The sequence below is a fragment of the Anarhichas minor genome, unplaced genomic scaffold, assembly GCF_050575085.1.
Source record: "Anarhichas minor isolate MPS153535 unplaced genomic scaffold, ASM5057508v1 ptg000007l, whole genome shotgun sequence".
NCBI lineage: Eukaryota > Metazoa > Chordata > Actinopteri > Perciformes > Anarhichadidae > Anarhichas > Anarhichas minor.
The window spans coordinates 18,464,150-18,491,803 of NW_027466453.1; the positions used below are offsets into that span (position 1 = coordinate 18,464,150).

Consider the following 27,654-nt stretch of genomic DNA (forward strand, 5'->3'; position numbering starts at 1 on the left):
GTGCATCTCTGCACAATACAAGTGCCAATCAGTGGAAGTGTTTATAGTTCACTCCATCAGTGAGAACAAGAAGCTAATCAGCACAACACAAAACAACTGTCACTCAAAAATCTACACTATTATCTCCAGAGAATGTGCTGTTTAATTATTGACATGATGAGCGCGACAACACTTTAGTTTCACCGAACACGCTCAGGCACTTGAATTATCGCACAGGGCTGAAACTAACAATTATACAACAGCAGCATATGATGTTGATGATCTTGACATTATGGACATGAATACAATGTGTTTTTGTTTTCATCACAATTTGCCAAGATGTTTTATTAACGTGCAAACAGAAAGCAAACAGTAAGTATAGTTCCCAGGGAATTAGACTGTGACTGATATGTTGAACTGGATACATGGACAATGCATCAACAACTAGGACATTGTGACACATCTCTTCCTTTTATAATGATCATTTACTTTATTATTTGTGTTCTATTGCTGAACACCATATACAATCAATACTGTAATTACAAGTCGAACAATGACACTGAAATCAGTCACCCAACATATACATACAACATTTGAACAATCAATCAATGCTCTTTGTGTAGATGATAAAAGACAACTGCAATCATTTTCATATCAGCTTCATTTGGCATCATTAAATCCTTGGGATATTTGTGGGTGTATTTGCTCTTCTCCATCTTCTCCACCTACATAATAAAGGAAAACATATTGTCTGTTCAGAAGGATGATTCAGAGACTGATTAAAATACTTTGAAATGTGCGTTAGCCACCAACCCACAGTGTTTTCCCTCTCACATTCTCAATAACACCTACGATGTGACAACCTGAGGAGTAACTTTTCGATAGATATCTGACGAACCATTGTATTCGGATGCGTGGGGCAAAGACATTAACAAAGAGATGGTGAATCACCACGTCATCACGTCACCACGTCATCACCACGTCACTCTCTTATATAAATATACACTTACACACATGGTGACTGCCAATGATAACCGAGACATCACAGTAGCCTCCTTGTGGGGCATCCCAAGTGGTTGACTCCCTCTCACGAGTGTGTCCTAGGCTGCCAAATATGAAAACAAGTAGTCTGCACAATAACTCAGCTCTCAGATGATATGTAGGAGTGGTTGGTATTAAATCAACTTGGTCATAAAGGCTTCCTCAGTGAAAGGTGCAGGCCACCTCTAAAACAAACACATTTTGGACTCTTGATTGACCATCTCAACATCTGGTTTATTGGCCAACTATATCTGCAGCTAAAATGAGAAGATATATCTGAGTCTATCACCATGGTGAGTAGTTCAACGCAACGCATGTTAGCTGTCCTGGCTCGCCATTACGTGGGTTATATGCAAATTCAAGTGCATTACTTTTCATAGCTTTAAGTATGAACAGGATAAGAGAACAGCCTATTCAAAGTTATGGCAATGAATTGTTTGAGGATATATATTATCCATTTATATATTGTTCTGGTGATACGGTGCTGCAGATTTCCTTCCTTAAATGAATGCAGTTGTAAAAAAAAAAAAAAAAAGATAACATTTGTTTATTAATCAGTCTGCACAATGTAATTATTGTCCATTAACATGGCTGGCTAGGTCCGCATTTAAATGAAAGAATGAAAGGAACAGGGTTAGTGAGAGCAGCGACGGTACAACGAGTATCTGGCTGCAGTACTGCCAGGCTGCTGCTCTTACTCCAGTCCAGCAGGTGGCGCTAACGCGGTGGTAAACCAGCTCACCAGCTGCCAAAACAAACATGAACAAGAAGAAGACGAAGAAGAAGTAGAACGATTCTGCTGTTAGCTTAGCCCGAATATGCCTCTAAATATGTGACAAATGCGAGGTTAAGCAAATTTTTGGACACGCTTTCTACTTCAACTGTCATATCCTGCAAATCATGGCGGACTATCAGTTTCTGGTTGAACATGGACATCTCGGTCGAACCGGTCGGTTGCCGTTTCTGCTGCTCTTGTTGTTATTGTAGCTATCGCCAGCGTTAGCTAAGTAGCTAACACTGCTGCCTTCGCTTTCAGTATAACCGATGTTGATTCATTGCTGCGGGGCGGTAAACCGCTAAAACAAGGTAACCCTGGAGCAAGTTGCAGACATCAATAACGGACCGTAGCAATGTTTCTGTTACGCTTCTTAAGTAATTAGGTAATTGGCCTTGGGCGGTTTGTTGGCAAGGTTGTAGCGCACGGAATTCTAACGTCAAGTGAAATTACACAGTTACAGCTGCATGCTTGAGAAGAAGAACACTCAACTAAAATGGCATTACTAGCTAAGGTCAGCTAACACACCTGAGGTTGCCAGCAGTCAGTGCTGACTACATGTTTTGAGATGGAGCAGCAGAGAGCAGCCGGGGAGATGGCTCTTCTTCTTTACAGCACACCTGTCTGAGTTGTCCAGTGGAAGAGGAATCATGTCTTGCAAAGCCGCAATCAAGGACAAGAAGTCGAGCTTCAGCAAGAAGCTTTTCAGGCGAGGCTCTGTCCGCTCTGTTGGCAGTTTTATGAGCAGAGTCCTGAGGACACTGACGGCGTTATCACACGTTGGATCTGAAGTGCCAACAGAAGACGACAAAGACGATGGAGGCTTTTCAACTTTTTCATCTGGGAGCAAAGATGTGCCCATGGACGATGGGGACCTCGCGGGTTTCCTGTCAGGAGAGAGAGTTCCTGGAGTGTCGGGCCTCAAAAACCACGGGAATACCTGCTTCATGAACGCTGTTCTGCAGTGCCTCAGTAACACGGAACTCTTCGCCGAGTACCTGGTTCTGGAGCACTACAAAGGCGAGGAGCCGGAGGAGGGCAAACCAAAGACAAATGGCGTACTACATCTGCAGAAGAAGGGTCCTCTGTCCAAAGGAGAAGTTACAGAGCAGCTGTCAGGACTTGTGCGGGCTCTGTGGACGTTTGAGTACACCCCGCAGCATAGCAGGGACTTTAAGGTAAATGCATGATCAGTACTTACCCACAACACTGCTACATACACGTTTATTCATAAGATACACTTTATGATCAACATATCTAAGTTCACTCCAGGATAAACAGGGCTGAGACATTGCATGCCTCGTAACCCTTGGACCATGCTGTTTCTTTGCAGAATGCTGTGTCGAAAAATGCCACCCAGTTTAAAGGGAATGCTCAGCACGACGCTCAGGAGTTTCTGCTGTGGCTGCTGGACAGAGTACACGAGGACCTCAACACCGTCAACCCCAACATCAGGCCTGCTATAAAAGTATGTTTAGAAGACTTGTGTTATGGGGCATCGGTTGTTGTTTTTAGTGAAAAGCAGTGATTGCATGTGGCAGATTCCCCTCTTATTGCTCAGCCATACGATCCTTTATATCTGGGAAGCTAAAACATAGTTATCCCAGATGTTATTGCAGGACATTGTAACTCACAGGTGTTTAAATGATTCCGGTCACTCAGTGCATTTTTACAAATGGGCTGCATTCACATTCCTGCTGATCTAGACTTGCCTGGTCTTATTTTTCCTGACTGCTGAACCTGATAGGCTGGTATTATTTATGACTTATGATTCTGACGAGTAAAACCTGTTTGTTCAGCCACCCATTGAAGAAGACGATCAAAGCTTAGAGGGGCCATCTCCCCCCCTCTCTGCCGGGTCTTTTGTACAAGAACTATTTCAGGCTCAGTACAGGTACGCTTTATATCCAGTAAATCTTCCATGTTTGTGTTTTGGCCACGTTATCCCTCTGTTATATTAAGGGATTACATTTTTTCCCCAACAGGTCTTCTCTTACTTGCCCACATTGCCAAAAGCAAAGCAATACGTTCGACCCCTTCCTCTGCATCTCCTTACCGATCCCACTGCCGCACACACGGTGAGTTCCTCTCTGGAGCACGAGGTGTGATCAGTGGAGTTCACTTTCAAACCAAAACAACAGTGTGTTCATTTTAGGAGTGTCATCAGTTCAGAAAAAAAAAGTGAAGAATCATCTTCCCACTAGAATACATGTGAACCATGGCTTTACAGCAGGAGCAGCCTTGCTTACATCAAGTATTTTATCTGTTTTTGCCAGGCCCCTGTATGTGACAGTGGTGTACCAGGGGAAGTACTCTCACTGTATGAGGATTGGAGTTGCTGTTCCCCTCAACAGCACCGTCTATCGCCTCAGAGATGCCGTGACACGTGAGACCAAGATCCCAATGGACCAGGTACTATTCTGGTCTCCTATCAGCTCAGGGTCTCACAGGGAGACTATGGTAGCTCACTGTTCCTGAAGCCAGTTCTACCTCTGAGCAGGACTCAATACAGAGAAAGAGATTTTTAAACACAGTTGTCCTTAGGGCTGCAACAGCTGAGTGCTAACATTGATTAAAGCTTGAAAGTATGAAACATTCAACGAAGTGGACACTACATTTTTAAATGTACTCTTTTCTTCTCTTTCAGTTTGTTTTGACTGAAATGTACTATGATGGTTTCCATCGTTCATTTTGCGATGATGACGATGATCTCGACATCATTCAAGAGAGCGATTCTATATTTGCCTTTGAGACACCAGAGACCTTCAAACTGGAAAACATACGCACAAAAAGAGGTGAATTCTACTTAATATTTCATCAATTCCCATTAAATATCCCATTAAATTTATACGAGCCTTGTTTGTGTCTTTCACAGGAAGTCTTCTGGCAAACCTGAATCATAACAACTTAAAATATGGGACAGAAATCAGCAGGACATCGTCTTTCATGCAAGGGGCCGTGACCCCTTTAACTGCATCACCCAATAAAAACCTGGGACCAGAAAAAATGATCCTTCTGGTGTGTAACAGGGCTTGTACCGGCCACCAAGGAAAGAGGTACTGCAGTCACAATATTCTATGTAATGCGATACATGACCTGTTTTCTTTCTCATCATTGTAACACAATAACCAGTTCAGACAAATGGAAGCAGTGGGTTAATGGGCTATCAGTGTTGTTCAAAGCTTCCTGGTGAAATAAGAGCTACTAAAGCTTCGCACATGGTGTTGTTTTAGGTTCGGCCTGCCGTTTGTACTGTACATGGAGCGCACTGTGACCTGGGACGCTCTACAGAAAGAGATCCTGGAGAAAATGCGTCATCTTCTGAGGCCAGGGGTCTACATTCAGGTAGGAAGAGGAACACGCTGTTGCAGTAAATAAGCTGATGCTACACACAGTAAGCGGATGGATAAGGAAAACAAACAAAATATGAGCCTCCAAAACGAGTGACATTACTATTTGTGAAATTATTAAAGGGCATCCCTGTTTTTCTGATTACACTGTGTTAATAAGATAGACGCACTAACTATGGTGTCTCTGCATAGGTCGGGCCTTTCAGTCTCCGGGTGGTTGGCGTCGTCGGTATCACCTACCTCCTCCCCCAAGATGAGCGACCACTCTGTCACCCAACCGTGGACAGGTCAGTTCTGCTGTTTAATACAACATCTATATATCATATTGTGATTTTTAAGTCTTTTACACACACACACACACACACACACACGTACATCTCCTTAATGCTGTGTGCACTGTGTACACTTTCATAAATCTCACCCCATTGACAGAATGCCTTTAACAGCCATTCGTGATGAAAAGGTGGAAAACAGTCAGTCAAATGTAGATGTTACGAGGCAAATATACACAGACTTTTGTTTAACAATACTAGAATCTATTTGAATCTGCATATTGATATTGAATCAAATGTTTGGAAGCTGTATTTTACTTGTTTCCATCTTGATCTGTACCTCTTCCAAACAAACACTGTACACGCGCACTAAAAGGTAAAGACGGGCATGACGTTTAGGTAACAATGACATCCATCTGGTTAATGTTCTCTGTGAACACATGCACCATCACTGCTTTGTGCCCAAACATGATTTAAACTGTTTGTAAAAATGCTAGTTCAGCACATTTGGTTTATTACCGACTTAAGTCACGAGATTGTTGCTCAGTAGAGGCGCATGAATCAAAGTTCTGACTGATCAATGGGTTCTTACATGACGACTAGAATCTCTCTGTATATATTATTCTCTGTTTTACACACAAATCCATAACTGCAGAAATAAATATTAACTTTGAATTTACTGCTGCTCTTTGAGAGTGAAGATTATTTCATTTACCATAAACCATCTTCTAAAGAAATGTACTTCACACTGATCCCGTTTTCAACTTCTTGTAATTGCATGTAGATCATGGAACACATGACTTTGCTTTTCTTTCTAGCCTACAGTGACATAAATGAAATGTCACCTGCCTCAGTGTTTGTTTCCCACTCTCACTGTTTCCACTACAGAGCATACAAGTCCTGTGGACAAGGGGGGCCGCCACACGTGAAGATTGTGGTGGAGTGGGACAAGGAGACCAAGGACTAGTGAGTGAAAAAGATTCATTATTGATAAGTTTATTCCTATCGACAGTATGTTTGTTCTGCACAGAATCAAACCAGGTGTTGACATGTGTTTGCTGTAATCTTCATTGGAAACTAGACTGCGTACACCAAACCACACTAAACCACGCTGTTCATTTTAATAACGTGCTTTGTAGACATGACGTTGCCGGTGTTATTACTGTCATTTTATTGAAGGCCATGCCTAAACAGGCAGGCTAACAAGATAGTCCGTGTGAGCAGTTATGTAGAAAGCACAGCTGAGGTGATGGAATCAGTTTTAATGTAAAACAAATAAACAAATAAACTAATAAACAGGCCTGAATCTTGCAGCGGTGTGTGTCACAGCCACGACGCGTCATCAAATCCTGTTTCTCAACATGACGCGACTGCTCATTGACTTAGAAGGAAACAACATGTCACATTCACAGAACATAAGCGTGCCCGCACATCACATGTTAAGAAAATAGCTTTGCAGTTTACGGTGAGGCAGAAAGAAGTGATGACGACGGTCACTGCATTATGCAGGATTTCTGCAGGAACTGTCGAGTTAAGCAAATCCTCACAGGAGTCATTTTACAGGACTAGACATCTTATGAAGTGCCTCTGCTATTCACATTATTTGCTTTTGAAAAATCAAATAGCTTAATCTACCTACAAATGGTCTTAATTTGAAACGGTTGTGGTTTTAAACCACAAGTAAACACCAGAGTTTGAAGTTCAACAAGATGTTTGCTCTTATTTTACACATACACACCCGTTAATGGTCAAATGGTCCGTGTTCCCACAGTCTGTTCGGACACACGGAGGATGAGTACATTCCTGATGCTGAGAGTGTGTATCTGCACAGGGAACAGCATCATCAGCCGCAGGCCTGCACCCTCGCTCAGTGCTTTCAGCTCTACACCAAGGAGGAGCAGGTAACACTGTGACCGCACACATGCACGCAACAACACAGTTGATCACTGACAGCACAGTCAGTAGTTTGAAGTACAGCCTCACACGTCTCCTCCTCACCAGTGTTTCATTCCTCTGCTAAAATTCAAAAAAGTCTTTACTGTGTATTTGACTCCTAACGCTACGTTTGGAAAATACTGAGCACAGGCCCACGTATACACTGTGGTCTGTGTTGAGGAGAAAAGCTCCGGGCCTTGTCCCGTGTGAGGCCTCTTTTATAAGCGGTGTGGTGGGAGCTCGTCCTTGATGGCTGCTGCCTGGCTGTGTGTGTTTCAGCTGGCCCCAGACGACGCCTGGCGCTGTCCCCACTGCCAGCAGCTGCAGCAGGGCCGCATTAAGCTCAGCCTGTGGACGCTGCCGGATGTGCTCATACTGCATCTCAAGAGGTTCAGACAGGTATTCGAGCTCAACCAAACACTTCACATAGAAATGTGGAACCACATCTACTGTCTGTGTATCAAGAACAAGAACCGCTCTAGTTGTTATTTTGCTTTAAGATGTTGCTGTTCTATATAAAGTAGGGACAGGATATGCAACAAAGGCCCTAAGGCCGGAATCAAACCTGGGACGTGGCGGTTATATGGCATGTATTGTAAAAACTCAGCTACCAAGGCGCTCCAGACATATTTGTTTTATTGGTCCTGAAACTCTGAATACCGTGTTTGCACTAACATTTACACATTTTAAACGATGCCCAGCCCCACTCGGGGTGTTTAAGAGATTTCATTCTATTTTCTGAAGCATGTATCCTGTTATAGGTTTGATGAAGTTTATCTTAACTGTGAGAAAAGAGCTGGCTGGCACTCAAAAACAGTGAATCAAGCAGCTAAAAGTTCCGAATAATGGTTGTAGCTACTGTGTACTTTTCATCAAACCCAAATAAAGTGAGACCTGACTGAAGTGCTTTAGGCTGCAGTCGATTAAATACTGATGTTATAATGCTGAACTCATTATATGAACTCATATGTTTCAGGAGGGGGACCGGAGGGTGAAGATGCAGAACATGGTGAGGTTCCCGCTGATGGGCATGGACATGGCACCTCATGTGGTTAAGAGAAGCCAGAGCAGCTGGAGCTTACCCTCCCATTGGTCACCTTGGAGGCGCCCTTATGGCCTGGGAAGAAACCCTGATGACTACCTGTATGACCTGTATGCTGTGTGCAACCACCATGGGAACATGCACGGAGGCCACTACACAGGTAATGCTGTGAACAAATGTTCCGGTTCAAATGTTGAATGAGACTGTATAGTTATGTGTTCATCCATTTTTAACCCATTCTTCCCTTCGCACTCGCAGCCTACTGTAAGAACTCCATTGATGGTCAGTGGTACTGCTTTGATGACAGTGAGGTTTCACCAGTAGCTGACGATGGCGTGTGTCAGCAGACGGCCTACATACTGTTCTACCAGCGGAGGACGGTTATTCCCTCCTGGTCGGCCAACAGCTCTGTTGCTGGTCAGTACTCGTCTCCTACCTTCTGCCAAATATCTGCTGTATTTAGAGTTCATATTGTCTTGAAGTCAAAGTGTAGTTTTATAACAATAGCTACAAAGATATACTACAGTAGCATTGTGACAGAAGGTTTAGAGCTGAATACTGGAGAGAAACTAACAACCAACCAAAACATCTTAAGAGTAAAGCCTGACTCTGAATTTTGCCATTATGACTTTAATGTGCATGTATCTACAATTACAATATTTTGAGAGAAATAACTGGATAGTATACCTCACCGTGGCTCTGAAGCTTCGAAAGAAACTGGAGTTTTTATTGTCTTTCCACAGGTTCCACCAGTTCCTCCCTGTGCGACCACTGGATCAACAGGTTACCCGGCAGCAGGCCTGCTAGCTTGGCCTCTGGAGCCTCATCCAGACGCACCTCTCTGGCGTCGCTGGCTGAGTCGGTGGAGTTTCCAGTAGAGCGTAGTGAAGATGATGGTGAGACAATGTTTACAGGTGTCACATTGTATTTATCTGTGGTGCTGCCTTGTGTACATTTTCACTACACATGAACTGCTGCTGTCCTCTGACTTTTATTTTCAGTTTCATAGTTCTAACAGAAGCACAAAGGTCAGAGCTAGCTTGTGATTTTGATCTTTATAAAAGCAAAACCATCCACCAGATGAGACCGGAGTTTTTTAATATTCAGAAGACCAAAACCAATATAGAAACACGTGTGGCCAGTTGTAGACCAACATGAGGAAAGGAAACGGCTTCAAGGAGACAGCTTTGCTTTTTACTTTTTTAAAACAAGCAACACAAACCTTTGTACGAAGTGCAATTCTCCTTCCACTGACAATGTTTCTGTTGGAATCTAAAGAAACCACCAAGGCTTCCCAGAGATGTTTACAGTCAGGAACTCTGACTGGATGAGCAAGGAGAACATGCTCGGCAGCTCTGTGCTGTGGGAAACCGGACACAGCGAGTCAATCCCAACAGACACGGTGTTGGCTTGTTGGGCTTCTGTTCATCACAAGAATCAGAATGTCCTCTCTTAAGCCCCGGTTAAAGGGTTTCATCACATGCTGATTGGCCAAGAGGAGAAATGCACCAAGCCCCCCCCCACCCCCCCCCCCCACCCTGCACAACAGGTGATCTGAATAACCCTCCAATCAACTCAGGGGACTTGTGACATTCAGCTGAAATGAATTGGGAAAAGGGAACGACGGCAAGTAGCCGAGATTGAGAGATTTACATCCTTATTTACTCATTTATTAAAGTTATGTACAAACTTAAGTTTGCTAAAGATTTTCAACTTACTTTTGGAACAGATTAGAAAATGTAGTTAAATACAATTGTTGTAAATGTGTTCGTTGAGGGTTTTCTAACAGCATTTCTTTTTTTAACGTTTCTTTGTTTTAGGAGGATTCTCGGTCCGCCCTTTTGTGAGGAGCATTCAGCATCAGAGCGTGTCCTCCAGGTCGTCCCTCGCTAGCCCTTTAGCCTTCAACGATAGCGGCATGAAGCCCTCTTGGTCTCTCTCTGCGAAGCTGCACATGAGATCCAACTCGCCCTCACGGTTCTCCCTGGACTCTCGATGTTCCCCTCCTCTGGAGAGGATAGGAGAGGCCTGCGACGACAAAGTTTCCACTTCCTGTTTTGGCAGCTACAGTAAACATGAACGCTACTTTGGCAGCAGGACTCCCCTGTCTATGATGGAGAGCAACTTCGGTGACCAGGACAACAATACCAGGTTCCTAGACATGTACTGCAGGGCTCCCACTCCAGCGGAGAAGAAGAGCGCCAAAAATGAGGCAACTGAGAACAACAACCAGATAACTGCTATCGACCAAAACATTCTCCCCGCCCAAGCTACTCCCTCCAAAGAACAGAAACGTAAGAGCAGTATCGGAGGATTTGCCTCAAAGGCAGAAATCACAGGCTCTTCAAAGAGTTCCAGCAAAGTGGAGCAAGAGAAAACCTCCAAAAAACGTTTGTGCTCAACCCATAAGACCTGCACCGCCGAGACGTCTTCCAGTACTCCCGTGAAAGGCAAAAAGGCGAGCAATACTAAAGAAAAGAGTGTAAACGCCAAGAAAAGCACCTCGACACCCTGTGGAACTCCCTCCAAAACAAAGGAGGCAGCTCAACCTGTAGCCGTAACGCCACAACGTAAGCCATTCGTCTGCTCCACACCTCAGTCCTCAGCTTCTCCGTCGCCGACTGCAAAGAAGAACTCCGGCGTCACCGAGAAGAGCTCCGCGAGTGGTCGCAAAAGGCTGGTGGAAAGGAGCTACAGCAGAGATTCTATGCACACCAGCCCCCTGGTCGACGGCCTCCGAGGCAGCTTGGTAGCCCGCTCTTCCCTGTCTAAGAGCGGGGAAGGCAACCGGCCCGAGAGGAGATCTGTGAGGAGCTCCAGCAGCAGCTCCTCTGTCACGAGCCTGCGCTCGCCCAGCGTCTCCAACAGAGACCTGCAGCGCAGCAGCAAGTCTGAGGAGAAAGGCTTGTCCTTCTTCAAGAGCGCCCTCCGACAAAGGGAAAGCCGCCGGTCGGCTGATTTGGGGAAAAGCACCCTGCTTGGCAAAAAAGCCTCGGAGAGGACATGCAAGCAGAACGGACAAGCCAAGGACATCGGCGGTGATGCTGGAAAGACGGGAGCCGCCGTGTCTTCACAGGCCTCCACAGAGACGCATGGAGGCGAGTCAAAGCCAGGGACAAAGGCGTCTTCCAAGCCCCCCAGCTCTCTCAGTCGCACTCTATTAAACGTTGGCAAGTCCAAGTCTTCCACTTCTGAAGTAAGTCTCAAGTCTCCCTCTAACGGGAAGAAGCCTCTAGAAAGGACGGCCTCTTCCCGAAAGCTGTCGTCGAGCATGCAATCTCCTGCACGTACAACAAAGAGGCCTCAATGATGCACCCGTAGTTCCATCGACCGTACATAACGCAGCTGTTGTCTTTGTGCCTACGTTTCAGCGAGCACCAGACGTGTTTGTTAAGAGACACATTTCTGATGTTATGCTTTTGCACCAGCTGGCTTTGAGGTTTGAATATTGGCGGCCAGCTTTGAGTGTTCTTTTCTGGAACTGTGAAAAAGTACATCCTCTGCACATTTAGGTGCCAAACAGTTTGTTGGTAGATTTTAAATCTGTGTGTGCCGTTACCAATTACACCTCTTGAGCAGTAGGTCTGGATTTGATGGGAGCGAAACAGTTTCGATGCTTTCTGGCCTTTAGGGTACATGAGCATGCCGTCTGCATTCAGCTGCACAGCTGCTCAGCTGCACAGCTTGTACTGGAGGCTTATATGACAGCTGACAGAATTCCCTGTTGCAATCTTGAAATCCAATTATCTTTCCTCCAGACAGGAGGCTTGTTATGTCTTTGAAAAGCTGCAAACATTAAGTTTAGTTTGCTTGAAAGATTTCCTGCCGACGGCAGCAGATTTTAAAAAAGCAGCAGCTCGTGCATTTACAGACATTAACGGTTTAAGAAGCCTTTTCACTTCGTGTGCACCAACAATGCATCGTTTGCGTCTCTGCAGATTAGGATGGAAATGAGCTGGGTGTCGATGCTGAAACCTCACTGCTGTTCTACAAGCATTTAAAACTACATTAGTGAGAAGCGTAACAGCAGAAACAGTCTCTGGACAAACACTGAAACTGGGTTGATGCTCACACACACACACACACACACACACACACAAAAGAGTTTCATTCCCAAATAACAGTGGCTAAGCGCTCGCAGTAGTTCTCATTGATTGTTTTTAGCCGATCAAGTTGACCGTTAGTGAGTAGAACCTGCTCTGTTTCTCTCCACACACACACATTGGTTCAGAGGTAGTGTGTCTGACGACATGAGCCGACTTTATGTAACTTCCAGTTTCATGTCTGGAAGATTGACACGCAGCTGAAAAGACAAATAACAGGTCATTTTGATCTGACTGATTATTAACATTAAATATAAACACAGAGGGGATGGCCCCGGACCGAAAGGATTAGAGTCGGTACACGCATCGAGACAGCTTTTACAATATTTTAAAACTTTATTTTTGTTTAATACTAGTACTTTTTTTGATAGAAATGTATTTTAGCAGATGTTTATTGAAGGGATGGAGTGTTTTTGGAATGAAACCCTTTAAAATCTGTACAGGTATTGACTAAATCTAGAGTGTATAACCCATTTCTTTTTTCCATGAGCAAGATGAAAATGATCTTAAGCGCCTTCCAATACTGTACGTGGAAACAAATAATTGCCTTTGGCAACATGGTAGTCTACTACTGTATGCATCGCTGAGTAGGAATGTCGTATTGTTCGCACTTTGTATAGATACGGTAGTTTTCATTTACACACACATCTCATTGTTCACACGTCATGGGCTCCAGACATCTCGTTGAGTCGTGTTAACGGGCCTTAGACTTGAAATGGTAAAACGGTGAATTCATCTCAGTGTTTCAGGGCTCATTTTAAGGAATCACCCCTTTAACCACACCTGGTGCTGGAGCAGACCACGGTGCTGCTGGCGTTGTTTCTTAAATGAGCGTATTTTCAAATGCTGATGTTCAGAACTGGCACCACACACACCTGTTTGCAGCAGTTCTCATAACCTGTGGGACCTCGTTGGAGGAGGCCATGTCTTTTTGTTTGCCTCATCAGGCTGAAACTAAATCCGATGAGCCATTAAATCGTCCCAGAACTCCATTTCCTTTGTCTCTGAACAGCTGTTGTTGGAACCTGCACATGTAGGCTGGATGTCCTTTACTACCAGCCGCTGCAGGCTTTATTTCCTTTACAGTAAACAGACAGAATGCTGCTGCAGCTGATGCTGGCCGGCCTCGTTTTGAACAATCAGCATTATCATTGTAGGATTACCCATAATGCAACTGCAATATCCATACATTAGACACCAGCACAGGGTATGTTTTTAATGAATGAATGACTTTGGTTATGCCATTATAATCCAGCCATTAGTAAGTACTTTAACAGGAACATCATCTTTGACTTCTAGATGTTTCTCTGTAGCATCGACCAGGTTTACATTTGTTCTCAGATGCTTTCAGAGGGAACAGCGCTCCATTTAAACACGCATGTGTGTCGTTTCAGTAGCCCGTCCGTGGTCGGAGCAAACCAGCAGCCTCATGTGCCTGGCTTTGAGTGTGGGAGGTTGTTTTGGGTCAGAGGTCAGAGGTCAGCGTTGGAGAGCAGGCAACATCTCGTGATGTCACAATGAGCTGGAAGGAGACAGTCGGATAGCAAGTCGAATGCTACGAACAATATCTGATATTATTTGTAATTCACAACAAGTTCATTCAGCACTTCTGGCAGGTAAATATGATGACAGATTTAACCCAAATTCTAAATGTACTTACTGTTAAACAGCTGGGAGTCCTAATAGAGCCATAGAAACATCCATTATGAATAAAGACAGAATGTGTTGACTCCTCGCTCTGTCGCCCCAAACCTTTTGGGACTCTCTATACTCGTTATTAGAAATGTAGCGGCTACTGTGTTCAAACTGCCACGGACCGCATAGATAACATACTGCTGTTTAAATGTGCTGCTGCTCTTTTCTACTTCGTATAATCGATCAGGAACCTGTGCGTGGCAGGATGGTTGTCCGTCATTGTTTGCCTGTTTTTAAAGTCCGTCATTAAGTTGCATTGTAGAGCTTCATCGCGCCGTTACTCCTCCGCGCTGTCCTTTCCTCCACACCGGTTGGACCACATGTAGCGAACATCCGGTGCATTCGGACTTTAGACATTTTCATGTCGTTCTTTGGGGGCAATGTAAACACGGATCAGTAGACAACATCTGTATATTGCTGATGATATTTAAATAGAGGTCCAACGGAACCTTTTTGTGACGCTAATGACTGACTGAATGAATGAACATTTCTCTCTACACAACTTAAAGCTGAACTTGTATCTTAAAGCGGCAGCCTGTTCTCCCAATCACTCCTCATCCATAACTGTTTATAGCCACCGCATTGCCTACATTACTCTTTTGTACCTACGACATGATGAGTCGGCTCATTCAGTACGCAGCGTGGTGGTGGAGTCTAAATTCTGTAGTGTGTTGTAGAGCTGTAATAACAACCCCAGTGTCACCGTGGTCCTATGTTATGGCACAGGAACTTAGAATACAATCGTGGTAGAGCAAGAACCGTCTCATTTATCAATTCCACTAAAGAAGCGGAGGTTTGAATAATCAAAGAGAGCTCATCGAAGACCAGACGAGTGCTCTACTATATAAACCACAAATACGTCCAATTGATCCAAAGACCCGTCAAATGAAAAGGAATCATCATCTCCACAGAATCCATTTCCCTTTCTAGCGTTCTTCACTGCAGTTATTGTCTGTTTTGATTATATTCTTTGTTAATGTACAAAATTCAGAATGATCATTAAGGAATGCAATATTGCATGAAAACGCTAATGCATGCATTTCATTAACTATGCAAGAGGCTGTGTAAAGTAGAGCATGGCTGTGTGTTCACTGCTTCATTTGCACACCATTCCAATATTAAGACATTGTAAATTACAGAATATTTCATCTGTACAGTTAAAAAGATTCAACTTAAAAATATGTATTTAATGCCATCGCTTCTTTGAGCATTCTACCATGTAATGTTTAGGGGATATGTATGTATATATATATATATATATATATATATATATATATATATATAGCTAAATGCAATAAAGAAAGATAGTACGTTTTTAGTTTTATATTACAGTATGTAATGAGCAATGACATTAAAATGTGAATGTTCAGTTAAAACGTTTTGTAGTATTAATGCCAAGTCAATCATTGCAATCATGACGTGATTTAAAAAAAAATATTCTTTATTCAAAACCGTCAGTTAGTCAGAAATGAAACGTGCTTAAAGCAGCAGCGCTGTTTAACGGGTGAAGGAGCATCGCTCTGAATGCAGAGAACACGCTAGTTAAGAGGAGAGAATCCTGCACGTTGAGTTATCGTTCTGTTTACAGAGTCACACAAGTTCCACTTGTTCACGGTGGAACGATAACACATGACATTATCTGCAACATGTTTGTGTCATTTTACCACTGAAATACCAAAATCCTTCAGATCCTGTAGTACTACAGCAATACAGCGGCGTGTTGTCCTTCATATTTAAAGGACTCTTTTTCACACGTAAACACTACAAATGAATAATACTGAAACTCGTCGGCAGCCTCAAGCGAAACGAACCGTGATGATAGTTTGTGTCTTTCTGTGTGATGAACGAATGTCACGAGTCTCACTTTAATGTTTCCTAAGCTAGCAGAGTGCTACATGCAGAGTGCTACATGCACGGCTCCACTTTGACCTTTCCGTCTTCTACTTGTGATTTTATGTATCGCTCATATTGCATTTTGTAAGATGCATTTATTGAGATTGTTTTCACAGATGAATGCTGTTTTACTGTATGTCTTGCACCAGATTCAGTTTCTTTAAATGTTACATTAGGGCCTCTGTTCTAGCATTCGCCTCTTCATTTCAAAATGTTTTTTCTATTTTTTTACGAGCTGAGCAAAGTTTTTAACATTCATAGTTTATTAGAATGGGTCAAAATCTTCAATGTTAATTTATTTCTCTTTTGTTATCATGTATGCACTTTTCATTTTTATTTTTGTCCACCAAAAGGACAAATGTGTACAGACTTTGTTGGTTTATCAATGCAAGTACAAAATGAAAAATCTGATTAAAAATGTTAAAAGGTTTGAGTGGTGTCTTGTCATTAAGCTTTGTTTGTGTGTGTATTCATTCAGCCACTAGAGGGAGCTTTCCTCTAACAAACTCTCCTCCAGCTTGCCTCCATACAGCAGGCAGCTCTTGGGTTTCTTCACAGAGACTCACCGATGCAGCATGAACACAAACGCACTACAGTAGAATTAACATTGAAGTTACACAAAGCTCTGTGTGTTACGATTGCCCAACCTGAGATTGATTGATGTCAGAGAAGCCGGTAATGAGTAACCACTCCACAGTGGGCTCAGTTCTCAGATCTGCGAGACTGTCCACAGTCTGTCTCCATAAAGGCGTTTGTATTTTCGCAGCTGTCAGATGGTGCACTGTTGCAGCATGAGGCACATTTTTGAAAGTGTTTTTATTCTTAATGTGCAAAGATCGCCCTTTCATCTCGTTTAGATCCAAGCAAGTATGAGCACACGAATCCACTGCTCATTGTCTCGCCGCTGCAGAGACCTCAAGGCTGTGCAATACATGAGCGCCTCTACATTTCTGGGCAGGATTATTATTTAAAGCTTTTCTTAGAGGGGCCAGGGGGGCTGGGATGTGCAGATGCAAGCATGTCTGAGCTCAGTTTTCACTCAAAAAGGGACGTCCACGTGTCGTATTTCAGCACCGACACCATGGCTGCAACGATCAGTGATGTTTTTAATAAGCAGTTTAAGGCCACTGTGATTCATCAACTGCTAATTCTTTAATTGATTCATTATGCTTTAAAGGGTCTTTTAATTACTCATTTTGAAGCTGCAGCCGGCAAATCTTTGCGAGCTATGACTTGAATGTTATCAGCGATGGTTAAAGGGCACTCGCATCATTAACCCTCATCCTACCACATACTGTACAACACACTCAACACGCACGGACCACAGAAACCATCAGAGCAAAGTGTGAACCTATTTCTTCTCAAAATATTATCAGTTAAGTATATGGCATCAGTTAATGTGCATATTGTGTAACATTTAAATATATACTTTGCACTCCAGATTATTTTCAGTATTTTCAAGCAAACATTGGTGATATTGAAGACCGTCATTAAAAGTCATTAGAGCCTCTCTGTCGTTTACAGTTCAGTCTAATACGGGAGTGAATGCTGTACGCACACAATCATCTGGCAAACATATTCAGAAGAGGCCAGAATGTTGAAGCATCTGTCATCGTCTCCCCTCTCACCCATCAGATTTCTAGTCAGCAGATCATCTTAGAGCAGCTGTTAAACCCAAAGTTTGAAGTATTTTAGTCTCCCTCTCTCTATTTCTGTATCGGCATGTTGGTTTATGCCATAAAAGAAGACAGACAGTCGGCTCTTGGCTGAGATCCACCTCATGAATCATTTGAAATTTCCTGGTAAGCAGAGGATGCCGTTATCTCTCACTCTCCAGTGCTTTTCAATGGACTCGAACCAGCATCTGACTCCTCTCTCATGATATTATCAGTCCCCCACGGTACAGTGGAGTTACTTTAGCAATTCGCCCGTGGTTTTGTCTCCTTTGTCCCCTCTTTTGACTCCACCCCAGAGAGTGCAGCAAAATCAATAATAATTGATTTTAGAAGGCAGGAAAAATCGGTTGGAATTCAAGGGAAGAACCAGAGGAAGACAGAGACGGAGAGGTACTTGCGGAGAGGTGCAAGACCCTAAGCATAATATGCATGTGCTGGCACAGCTAAAGGTCACCAACATGAACCTGTCTGTAACAACAGATTATGAGAGTGTCTATAGGCCTCACAGCTAGCTGAGGTCTCTCATAGGAGATAAGAATAATGGCAGCTGTGAGCCTCTTAACTGCAAGTCATTGTAATCCATTGAGAAGACGCTGGGTTGTGTTCAAATGCAGCCAACTGTACAGTTTATTTGAAATGATTGTCTTGAAGACTGTCTCCCTATAGCAGGGCAATTGTTGATGATTAAGCTCATAAACACTGCAGGATTCAGTTGTCATTCGTTGAGAAATAAGGTACCGATACCCGCTGTAAAAGCTGCTGCCCTGCTATCAGCTTCATCTCGTCCTCCTCCTTGTAGCAGCCAATTAGTTGTCTGTTTTCTACTATCTGCTGCTGAGCTTCATTTCACATTCACATGCACTCTGCTTGTTTGTTATCCCTTTTTCCCCCCCTGACCACTCAATCAACCTTCACAGGGTAATGTTCAAAGCAGGACAAGACAGCAGCAGACCTTCACTACAGAGAGGGAGGGCTGTTTGATTTCTACTGCAGGATTCGCTCCGGGTTGCAATGGGTCAGCGTGGCTGACAGCTTGGAGATTGATAGTTGAGATCTTTCCCAGGCGGAACAGTGTTGGACAACACGAGCAGTGATCCAAGGCACCAGCGGAGCGGGTTGGAGGTGGGGCGGCTGCGCATGTGGTGTATCCCTATGTCAAGTGTGTGTGTGGGGTTTTGGCTGGAGGCCGTGTCCCCCTTGTCACCAGGACTGCTCAATGGTCCTCAGTGTACCTGAAATCTCCTTTTTTGTTCCTTGTTTTCTTCATTGAATTTTGATTATTCCCTGCTGCCATTTCCTGTTCTTCCTTATCTAGTGTTTCAGACGAAGCAAAAACACCAAGATTGGCAGGGAGAGAAATCGTCACTCTTCCTGATTTTGATCAGAGCCATCCGAACGGTGAGTTGATTTTAATATAGATGTGAACGCACACGGACATCCAATCACAATGCTGTTACGCTGTTGCACAGATTTGTATCTCTCTCTTATGAAAATAACACGACGATAAATGATACTTTGTTCAATATCACAATAATGATTTCAGAAGTTGATATGCGTGTGGTCGGGTCATGCTCCACTTTAGAGTGTGTGTGTGTGTGTGTGTGTGTGTGTGCAGTGGGTGTGAACACGTTGTTTCATAGTCTTCAGATGCTTATAGTCAAACTTAAAGAGATGAGGTGCATCTGTGACCTAAATATCCACGTATCAATATATGATAATATCTTAAAGGCTTCGGATGCAGCAGAATATAAAAACTAAATCTAATGGTGCAAACGTTTGTTCTAGTTGGTTTAATGTGGATCAGTGTGTTGGCGTGGCTGTAAATACAAAGCGTTTTACAGCAACAGCATGCAGAATGGATTAAATATCCCATTATCGGTTGTTGTGGTTGTAGAATCAGGACCAGACTGGTTGTATGACCCTTTGTTCAGCGCTGCTCAGCACATTTGCGCTGACGGTACCTTCAGTGGGCTTTCAGTTATCCAGATTCCATGAAATTCTGTGTTTGGTCACATTTCCATCAAAGTGGGATAAAACATGCCTGATCTGTCAGCGAGCAGGTCAATACCTGAGTTCTTCATTTGCATATATGTACAGTCTATACAGTCTATATGGAATACCAATAGATGAAGATCATGCTTGTACCATTGAGTGGTACTTGTTTGTTTACCTTGACAGATGCAGATGTAGCTGTAGTAAAAAGAGCCGATACCGGATGGATCATCCTGGTGAAATAAAGCAAACTGAATAACAAGAAGAAGAAGAAGTGACCTTGTTTGTGAGGTGCATGCTTACCTTGCAACAAAACATACAAAGAGGAACTTTTCAGGGCTTTTGGAAGAAGACACTCAAATACGAGTGTATGAAGACATTTTCTGGGGCTTACACTCTATGTGACAACAAGCCTTTCAAGAAGACTTTGAAAGAGAGTGAAACCACATTATGGCCCGAGAGGAACTGAGAACCACTGCTGAGGTAGAGAGGCAACAGGAATCTGGAAATGGAGCCAGCAGACCATGAACTGGGATAATGGTTCCATCAGCTCTGCAAAACAGCACCGGAAGTCACCGTCTTACAATTTCCAGCCATTTGAGCACCTGTTTGATCTCTTTTTACGAGGAAGAAAGAGCCAAAACTGTCCAGGTAACACACAAGTACGTATACCAGCGTGTCAAATATGAAATAGTTTACAAATGTTTCTTACCCTGGCCTATAGGTAAATGTATATACACATATTATTGGATTCTAAGGCAATAGGAAAAGACAAATTGCATGACCCTTTAGCTTCTCTGCAGGAACAAAAGGCTTGAAGGATCCGTACTTTAAAGAGGCCTCAGTGCTCATGAATCCTCTTTATCATGATTCATGGTTTCATGAGGACCGCAGCTAATACGGATATAAAGCCAGATGCACCCATAATCCGTTTCACCATTATTTATTTATGAATGAATGTTCTCCAACTGCAGGAATATGTCCCTGGGCTTAGGGAAATGGCTTAATGTATTTGTTAAGCTTGCTCTGGGATTCTTTATTACCTGTCATATCTGGAAAAGTAACACTTTATCATTGGATTTCATTCCTTTGTCTTTTCACCCCCTATGATACCGAGAATCCTAGCGGATGACAGGTGAGCCTCTGGAGCCACTTAGATCCACATAAATGTTCCTATTGTTATTACCTGCAGTTGCTGCATTATAAAAACAGAAAGTAAAATGTGATAATACTTCTGTCAAGAGCACGAATGTTCCTTCAATCAAAGTGCAGCACTATTTTTGTCCACTTGGAAAGAAGTGATGGCTGACACAGAAAAATACATTTAAAGCTATTTACATCACAATCTCCGGTGAATTGTGTTTGTTGGTTTCATGTGAACGACTAGAGGAGGTGCCCCTCATGCTTATTTGTTCTGTTATGGCGTTTCCATGCATTCTTGAAACCTGTCAATGAAAACACGGTGGGACAAACTCACAGGAGACCTAAACATTTGAAGCACTGACTGCCTCATTGCCTCCTTTTTCCCTCTATATACCATTTCCCCGGTGAAAGCCTTTAAAAATGAGACGTGAAGCACAGATTGTATTTCAGCCATATCGCAATGAGTCAAATTTCCCAGTCACCTAATAGCCTTGTGTCATGTTCATGACAAGTTTCAGAAAAAGCCATCCTCTCTGCTCCCCTAATTAACAGTAAGAAGAGGCCCTATCACATTCCCCAGACTCTCCCCTTCACCAATGAGAATAACAATGAGCACGGCAGAATGAATTATAGATCGTCTTAAACTCTGAAGAATCATACGAGCACTTTAGCACACAGAACATGTTGGTGGCCATTCATAGCCACGTTTTGAAGCTGTTTCCAGTGCCCACAGAAGCTGACTAATGAGTGTATCCACAGCGCTGTAATGAGTCAGCCAAGCGTTGGCTTTAACCAGAGCAGCGCCCTGAACCTGCTGTGTGTGTGTGTGTGTGTGTGTGTACGTGTGTGTATCAAGCTCTCTCCCTCAATTCCCAGCAGTCTCTGGCTGGCCTTCCAAACAGCCTTTCTCCAGTGATAAGTATCGCCGTTGCTTTTTAATTCTGCTATTTAAAATGCAAGTAAGAGCCGTAATATCACCTTTGTAATAACGAGAAATTCTTGAGCCATACTGCAGAGCCTAAGATGAAATGGCATGATTAAACGATACATGGTTCTGTTTAAAACAAACATTTTCAGACTCTCAATGGATGACATGAAACAGAATTTCATATTTATTTCTTTATTTAGGATGTGGAAAATGTTCATCCCTGGTGATAAGTAATGCACTACAGATTCCTGACCTCAATATAACAGCTTGTATCTTCTCTATAGAGCTGGAGTGTCCTACAGAGTTCACTTAGCTGTTGCTCTAACAGATGAGATGAAGCCCTCAAGAGCTCACCGCAGTCAGCTCCTCAGAAAGAGAGAAATGTCAGCCGTGACTTTGAGGCAGGCTGTTTAAGTCTACCTCCATAATTATGATGTAAGGAAACCCAGTAATGAATAAAATATCAAACTGTGCATTTAGTATGTGAATTTAAAGACTCTATGACAACTCTTGAGGCTCCTAGGACTCTTATTTTCATGCATTTTTAATTGGTGGTAAAATTAAGGGAAGAGGAAAGAAAACAGACCAACATGAACTCCACAAAAAGCCTTTACATGTAATGCAGAGGCAATATACAGCAATTTAGTGTGGCGGGAATCCAGCAGAACTCCTCGGGCGCCTCTTTTATTTTCATAGAAGATCCAGTGACGGTAATGAATCATAGTTAAGAACATAGCGCTGTGTAAGCCTGCAGTTTATTAAACAGTCAGCAGCTCATTGCTTTTGATTCTCGGGAGTGTCATTGTAATATATTATAGTCCACACACATTGACAGTTCTCCGACCGATCCTTCTCCGGCATTCCTTCCCCTTCCACATTTTAGACTTCATATCTCTTCAGCTGGGAGGAACAACAAGCAGCAAACAGACCCGAGGAGCCATCCTTTGGAACGTGAAAGCAATGACCTTGACTCATGTTATCCTCCTGTGTTGGGTTTCTGTGGCTGAAGGCAGGAATTTAATCATTGCATTCCTTTGTCTGTGGAACAGGTTCACTCTGACATTCTGGTGAAGGACGAGATATTATTGGAGGCAGTTATCAGGTCTTGCACAGAAGCAGAACCCTCTCAGTTTCACTCAACTGCATCGTTTATCATCGGATGATTGATACTTATGTCCGCTGCTCTTAATTCTACTCAACGACCACCGTTAACGGCGGAGCAGAGAGACGGGATGGCTCTGTGTTGTTGATTAGTGTGCACCGTCGGTATTGATGACATATGTGACACTGACAGCACCTGAAGATACTGATGTTGAAGAACAGATATGTTGTGAGGAGGCCAGAGAGTGTTAGCGTGTGCGCTTCAACATGTCAATGATGGTCGTGAATTGTTCTTGGTCATCCCATGCAAGTGCTTGTTTCAGCAATTGAAGCAACATGGCACTCAAGAGGCTTTTTAGGCTCCTGTATGCAATTTAACCCAAACTATAGGTTTGTTCTCGATGTTGCTGCATGGTAGCAACTTGCCAAGTAAGCGCTTTCTGCAGAAAAAGGTGGTTTACTTCTAAACTTTATGAGCTCTAACATTATACTTGTTGTGGCTGTGTTTGTTGACTAATCCTCTGTAATATTGCTTATTCTTATTTACTCTGACTGGGATCATATGTGCGGAAACCAAATCGTAACACAGCATGTTATTCTGAATCTAACATTTTAAAATACATTCTCATAATCAACTGGTGATAAAAGCATTGCTTTAAAACATTTGTTGTCTTGCACCCTAAAAATAAAAACCAGCAATTGTTTGTATATAAGAGAAACCTAACTTCACCCCGACATGTCTATCATAAAGAACAGGTTTAATCCTTCAAACCTACAGCAGCTCTCACTTTGGGCTTGATCTACAGTTCTGCAAACAAATATCACAACAACAAAAACACTACTCATATCCAAGGAAGTGGAAGCCTGAAGCAGAATATTGAGAAATCTGGAAGAAGACTGCGGTGTATCAGCAGGCTATTGATGTTCATATCTGCGGGGCACTTGGCTGTCAGCACTGACTGTCAGCATCTTATAAGATAGTGATGGCTTAAGAAGGCAATAGTTGGTTCTCCACAGAATGAAAAGGATAAAAGCCAGGAAGAACTGCATTTCCCATGTGCACTTGCACAACATAGTGCAGGTGAACTCTATGTGGTCCCATCTTGAGGTTTGGGTTCCCTTCTGGCAGACATTGGCCCTGATGAAGTTTGAGACAGCGCACACTTATTTCTAAATACTTGCATTGTTCTGCAGTGTGCAGAGGCTTCTCTCTCAAGAACTGTATTTAAATTGTGTCAGACTCTGGATTGTGTGAAATAGTTCAGAAGCATGTTGCTGCCACCAGCTGCCCATCATCCATCCTCAAACGCAGTCCAGGACATAATGCTTCACAGTCTGCAGAGTGCGAACACACAGAGCTGCATGTTGAACAATCAGGTCCACGCATTACATAACATACCAGGTGCTACTCCTTCCGCTGCTCTCCCTTCAGTTCGCTCAGCATGAATTTTTCCTCTGGTGATGTTCACAGCGGGGGATTGTGTGGCTGAGCCGGTCCATGCTGGTCTTTGATGCTGTTACTGTAATGACTGTGAAGAGCAAAAAGCTGGTTTGTGGTGGAAATAAGATCATTCCCTACTTGTGGAAGTCTGAATAAAATCCTCAGCAAATAGCAGAACAAATATGCAGCATTCTTTGCGATGGTTGTCTTACAGGGCTAGTGAGTAGCATTTAGGGAGATCTATTGGCAAAATGAATATAATATTAATAAGCATGTTTTCTTTGGGGTATAATCACCTGAAAATAAAGATTGGTGTGTATTTGTTACCTTAGAATTATCCGTTTATATATCTACTTAGGGAGCTGGTCCTTTTTACGGAGTCTGATATGTCACCACCATGTTTGTACCGTAGCCTACAACAGACGAGCCGAACACTGGCTCTCGACAGAGCCTTCAGCGGTTTCATGTCGGACACCCGACTACGCACATGATAGAAGTTTCAGTTGGCTGGAATCTGTAACCTCACTGCCATGCTGCCGAATCCTAAACACTAGCCTTTAGAAATGTAGAATGTAAGCAAGCAGACACAACATCTATGTGGTGCATCTCTCCAGCCCGAGCAAATACACATATTTGATTATTTGATATTTATAAGACTCCCACAATAAATGTAAAATACTGTCATATCTGCACACATACTGAACTGCACGGGGCCTGTTCGACTCCCAGTTATGCATCAAATCACACAGAGGGGCGTGGTCTGTTGTCTCACTGCGTGTGAAGACTGATTAGAAAAAAAAGAAGAATTCAACCCCACCTGACATGCAATAAAAGTGGCTTTAATCAGTGTCGTCCCATCCTGAGACTCCTCTGCCAGGTATTATCAAGCCCACAGAATGCAGCGAGACAGTCAATCCCACGCCTGCTGTGCTCAGCATAGGGATGTGTGAGCGCAATCTAAAAGCTGTTCCACTAACTCAGACAGAGCATCTATAGAGTCCTGTTCCTGGGAGCATATCATTTCCCATTTCAGCATATTGGCCTGTTGTGTAATTAATCTTAATTTAGGGGCAGGAGGTGGCAGGGGAGAGTGTTATATGGAGGCCTCAGAGATTGGTCTGCTGTCTGGTTGGACCTGCAGTCTTTTAATAAAGAAGAAAAGAGGGAAGTGAACACAATCGGTCGTCATCAAGGAATGCAGAGGTGGAATGATTTACGGTGTCTTTTGGGATCTTGATGTATGCAAAAGTGGAAATAAGTTATTTTAAGATATTATGCTTGCTGACTATTCTGATAGGCTACACCTCCATAGGCAATGATTATAAAGCCCTATTTATTCTTTTTCTGTCGAGGTTATTGCTTCATAAATCACTACTGGTTTTATTGTTTTGTTTCCCCAAAGAAAACAGAGAACTATATTTAAATAAATCAGGTGTACACTCACTTATTTATAACTATCACCACCACAACAAAGGTGCCTTATAGCAATATTTTCATAATCATACATAACCTCAAAGACTGATCCTGAGATGACATGAGCATGGTTTTAAGGAGAAACATTACTGCCATGTAGCTTTAATCAGGTTTGTATTTATCTTTACTAGAAACGTTAGAAAAGAAATGGTTTAGTCTTCCTATTACACCATTTAATACCTCAACACACTGTAAATATCTGAGCAGACAGGTGTATTTGAAATTTAAACTCTGTTACTGAGATGAGACAAAAGCACATGGAGGTCAGTGTGCTGCTGAGACCAATATGACCCCACACGGTAACACGGTATCAGTTAGGAGCCAAATAGATGAGTGTAGCGTGAAATATGGTTCGCTGCTCAGGGACTGAAGTCAAACTGGTGTTCATGTTTAATTGCGGCAATTTATTTATTTAAATCTGTGAAAGAACACAATGTGCTGCAGGATCCACCGTCAGGTATTTTAATGACCCACAGCTTAAGGATAGCAAAATAATGCTAATGAGGACATACACTGAAATCACTGAGCAGGTTTCAAAACACTTTCCACACGTTAGGAACGACTACAGGGAGCTTCTTTTAACATTTGAATTGCCCATCTGTCATAACCCTGATTTAGGCCACATGCTCCTGCTCCGACATAATGAATGCGTTTCTGATATTACAGAGATTATCAGGCTGATCCTTTCACAACACAGCAGCTGGTTATTCTCCGACTTCTACCCCATTCTCAGGTTCGAGCTGGAAATCCCCATGACATGTTTGAAATATCAAGCAGTTCAACACTTGGCGTAATGGTGCATGTTTGCATTGATGGGCTGGCTGTTATTTCACTTGGATATGATATGCAGGATATGTCGTGTGGGGGTATTAACGTCTCACCTCACTCTATCTCTTCCTGCCTCTCCTGCTGTCCTCCCTCCTCCTTTCATCTCTCATCTGCAGTTCCCGGCTGATCTGCCACCATCTTTAAAGTCGCTGTGGATCTTGGCGAATATTCGTTGCTCAGCAGCTATGGATGAGCTGATCCTCACACCCTGCTGCTGTGAAGAGGACAGGTGAGCGTGCAGAGAAGCCCACAGTTTTACCCACACGCTGGCAGATTTATAAAATACTATACCTCAAGACCAGAGAAAGGGCTCAGTAAATAATAGAAAATATCATTTCCCTTGTGAGCGTGGAGGTTCGGATGAGACAACCTTTGTTTTCTGTAACAGCAAAAGCAGAGATTTTTATTTCAGTTACCTCTAACACGTCAGGTTTTATTTGTCCAAACATTGGTAACACACAGCCCAGAATACTCACCAAGATCTGATGTAAGGCATTTCAAACAAGATCGGCCCTTTCGTCTAATCACAGTCTTGATTGTTATTGATCTGCTCTCCTCTCTGCAAACAGAGGTCCGGGACTATTTTTTATCATTTCACAGTGAAGCAGCTTCTATATTCTGAATGTTTTGGTTCAGTAGAGGCCACTTGATTATTTTCTGATTCGCCATGTGATTGGTGTGGATCCAGTAAAAGCTTTGGCTTTATTTAAGTGTTGCACGTCATCATAGTTAACAATGACTAAGGAGAACAGCCAGTTTGAACGAGGGTGTGATGTGAATTAGAAGCTGCTGTAAATCTTTTTTATCTGCCGAGCTGGAGGGAGTTTGCTGTACCATCAGAAAAGTTCCACAGCCCATTTATACTTAATGTGTCGTCTATTGTTTAGAATGTGTCGTGTTTCAGCTTGTTTTTGTTTTTTTGCTGTTGTAAAAAAATAAAATGAACTTAGTTTTTATTTATTTTTAGGATGTTGTATTGAAATCTCA

The 27,654-nt window shown here is 42.9% G+C and overlaps 1 protein-coding gene and 1 long non-coding RNA gene across 6 annotated transcripts; one reads left to right on the forward strand and one right to left on the reverse strand.

Annotated features, from left to right (window-relative positions):
- Nucleotides 1–2,644, reverse strand: LOC142945076 (uncharacterized). The gene is made up of 3 exons (XR_012952918.1): nt 2,324–2,644; nt 990–1,084; nt 1–704 (listed from the first exon to the last, which is right to left on the reverse strand). It is a non-coding gene; the product is annotated as an uncharacterized LOC142945076 (long non-coding RNA).
- usp31 (ubiquitin specific peptidase 31) lies at nt 1,762–27,654 on the forward strand. Of its 5 annotated transcripts, none has more exons than XR_012952916.1 (20): nt 1,762–2,973; nt 3,129–3,263; nt 3,595–3,689; nt 3,781–3,873; nt 4,072–4,207; nt 4,443–4,590; nt 4,671–4,851; nt 5,029–5,140; nt 5,338–5,432; nt 6,306–6,383; nt 7,189–7,318; nt 7,632–7,751; nt 8,329–8,554; nt 8,653–8,811; nt 9,138–9,290; nt 10,215–11,590; nt 18,679–18,905; nt 19,085–19,159; nt 19,940–20,415; nt 26,784–27,654. XR_012952916.1 is itself a non-coding variant. In XM_076086398.1 (17 exons), exons 1-17 carry the CDS (start codon nt 2,446–2,448, stop codon nt 13,892–13,894), a joined length of 3,768 nt encoding a protein of 1,255 aa, XP_075942513.1. In that variant the 5' UTR covers nt 1,762–2,445; the 3' UTR covers nt 13,895–15,447. The 5 variants fall into 5 exon arrangements, 2 of the variants coding, with proteins under 2 accessions (XP_075942513.1, XP_075942512.1); XR_012952915.1 differs by having other exon boundaries at nt 18,679–18,883; nt 19,077–19,159; XR_012952917.1 differs by having other exon boundaries at nt 18,679–18,883; nt 19,077–19,159; nt 19,946–20,415.

Excerpts from the sequence above, each read along its gene's own strand:
- usp31 (XM_076086397.1), top strand. The coding sequence starts at position 2,446 with ATGTCTTGCAAAGCCGCAATCAAGGACAAGAAGTCGAGCTTCAGCAAG. Across the intron at positions 3,264-3,594 it reads ACATCAGGCCTGCTATAAAA|CCACCCATTGAAGAAGACGA; the intron begins GTATGTTTAGAA and ends CTGTTTGTTCAG. Across the intron at positions 5,433-6,305 it reads TGTCACCCAACCGTGGACAG|AGCATACAAGTCCTGTGGAC; the intron begins GTCAGTTCTGCT and ends TTTCCACTACAG.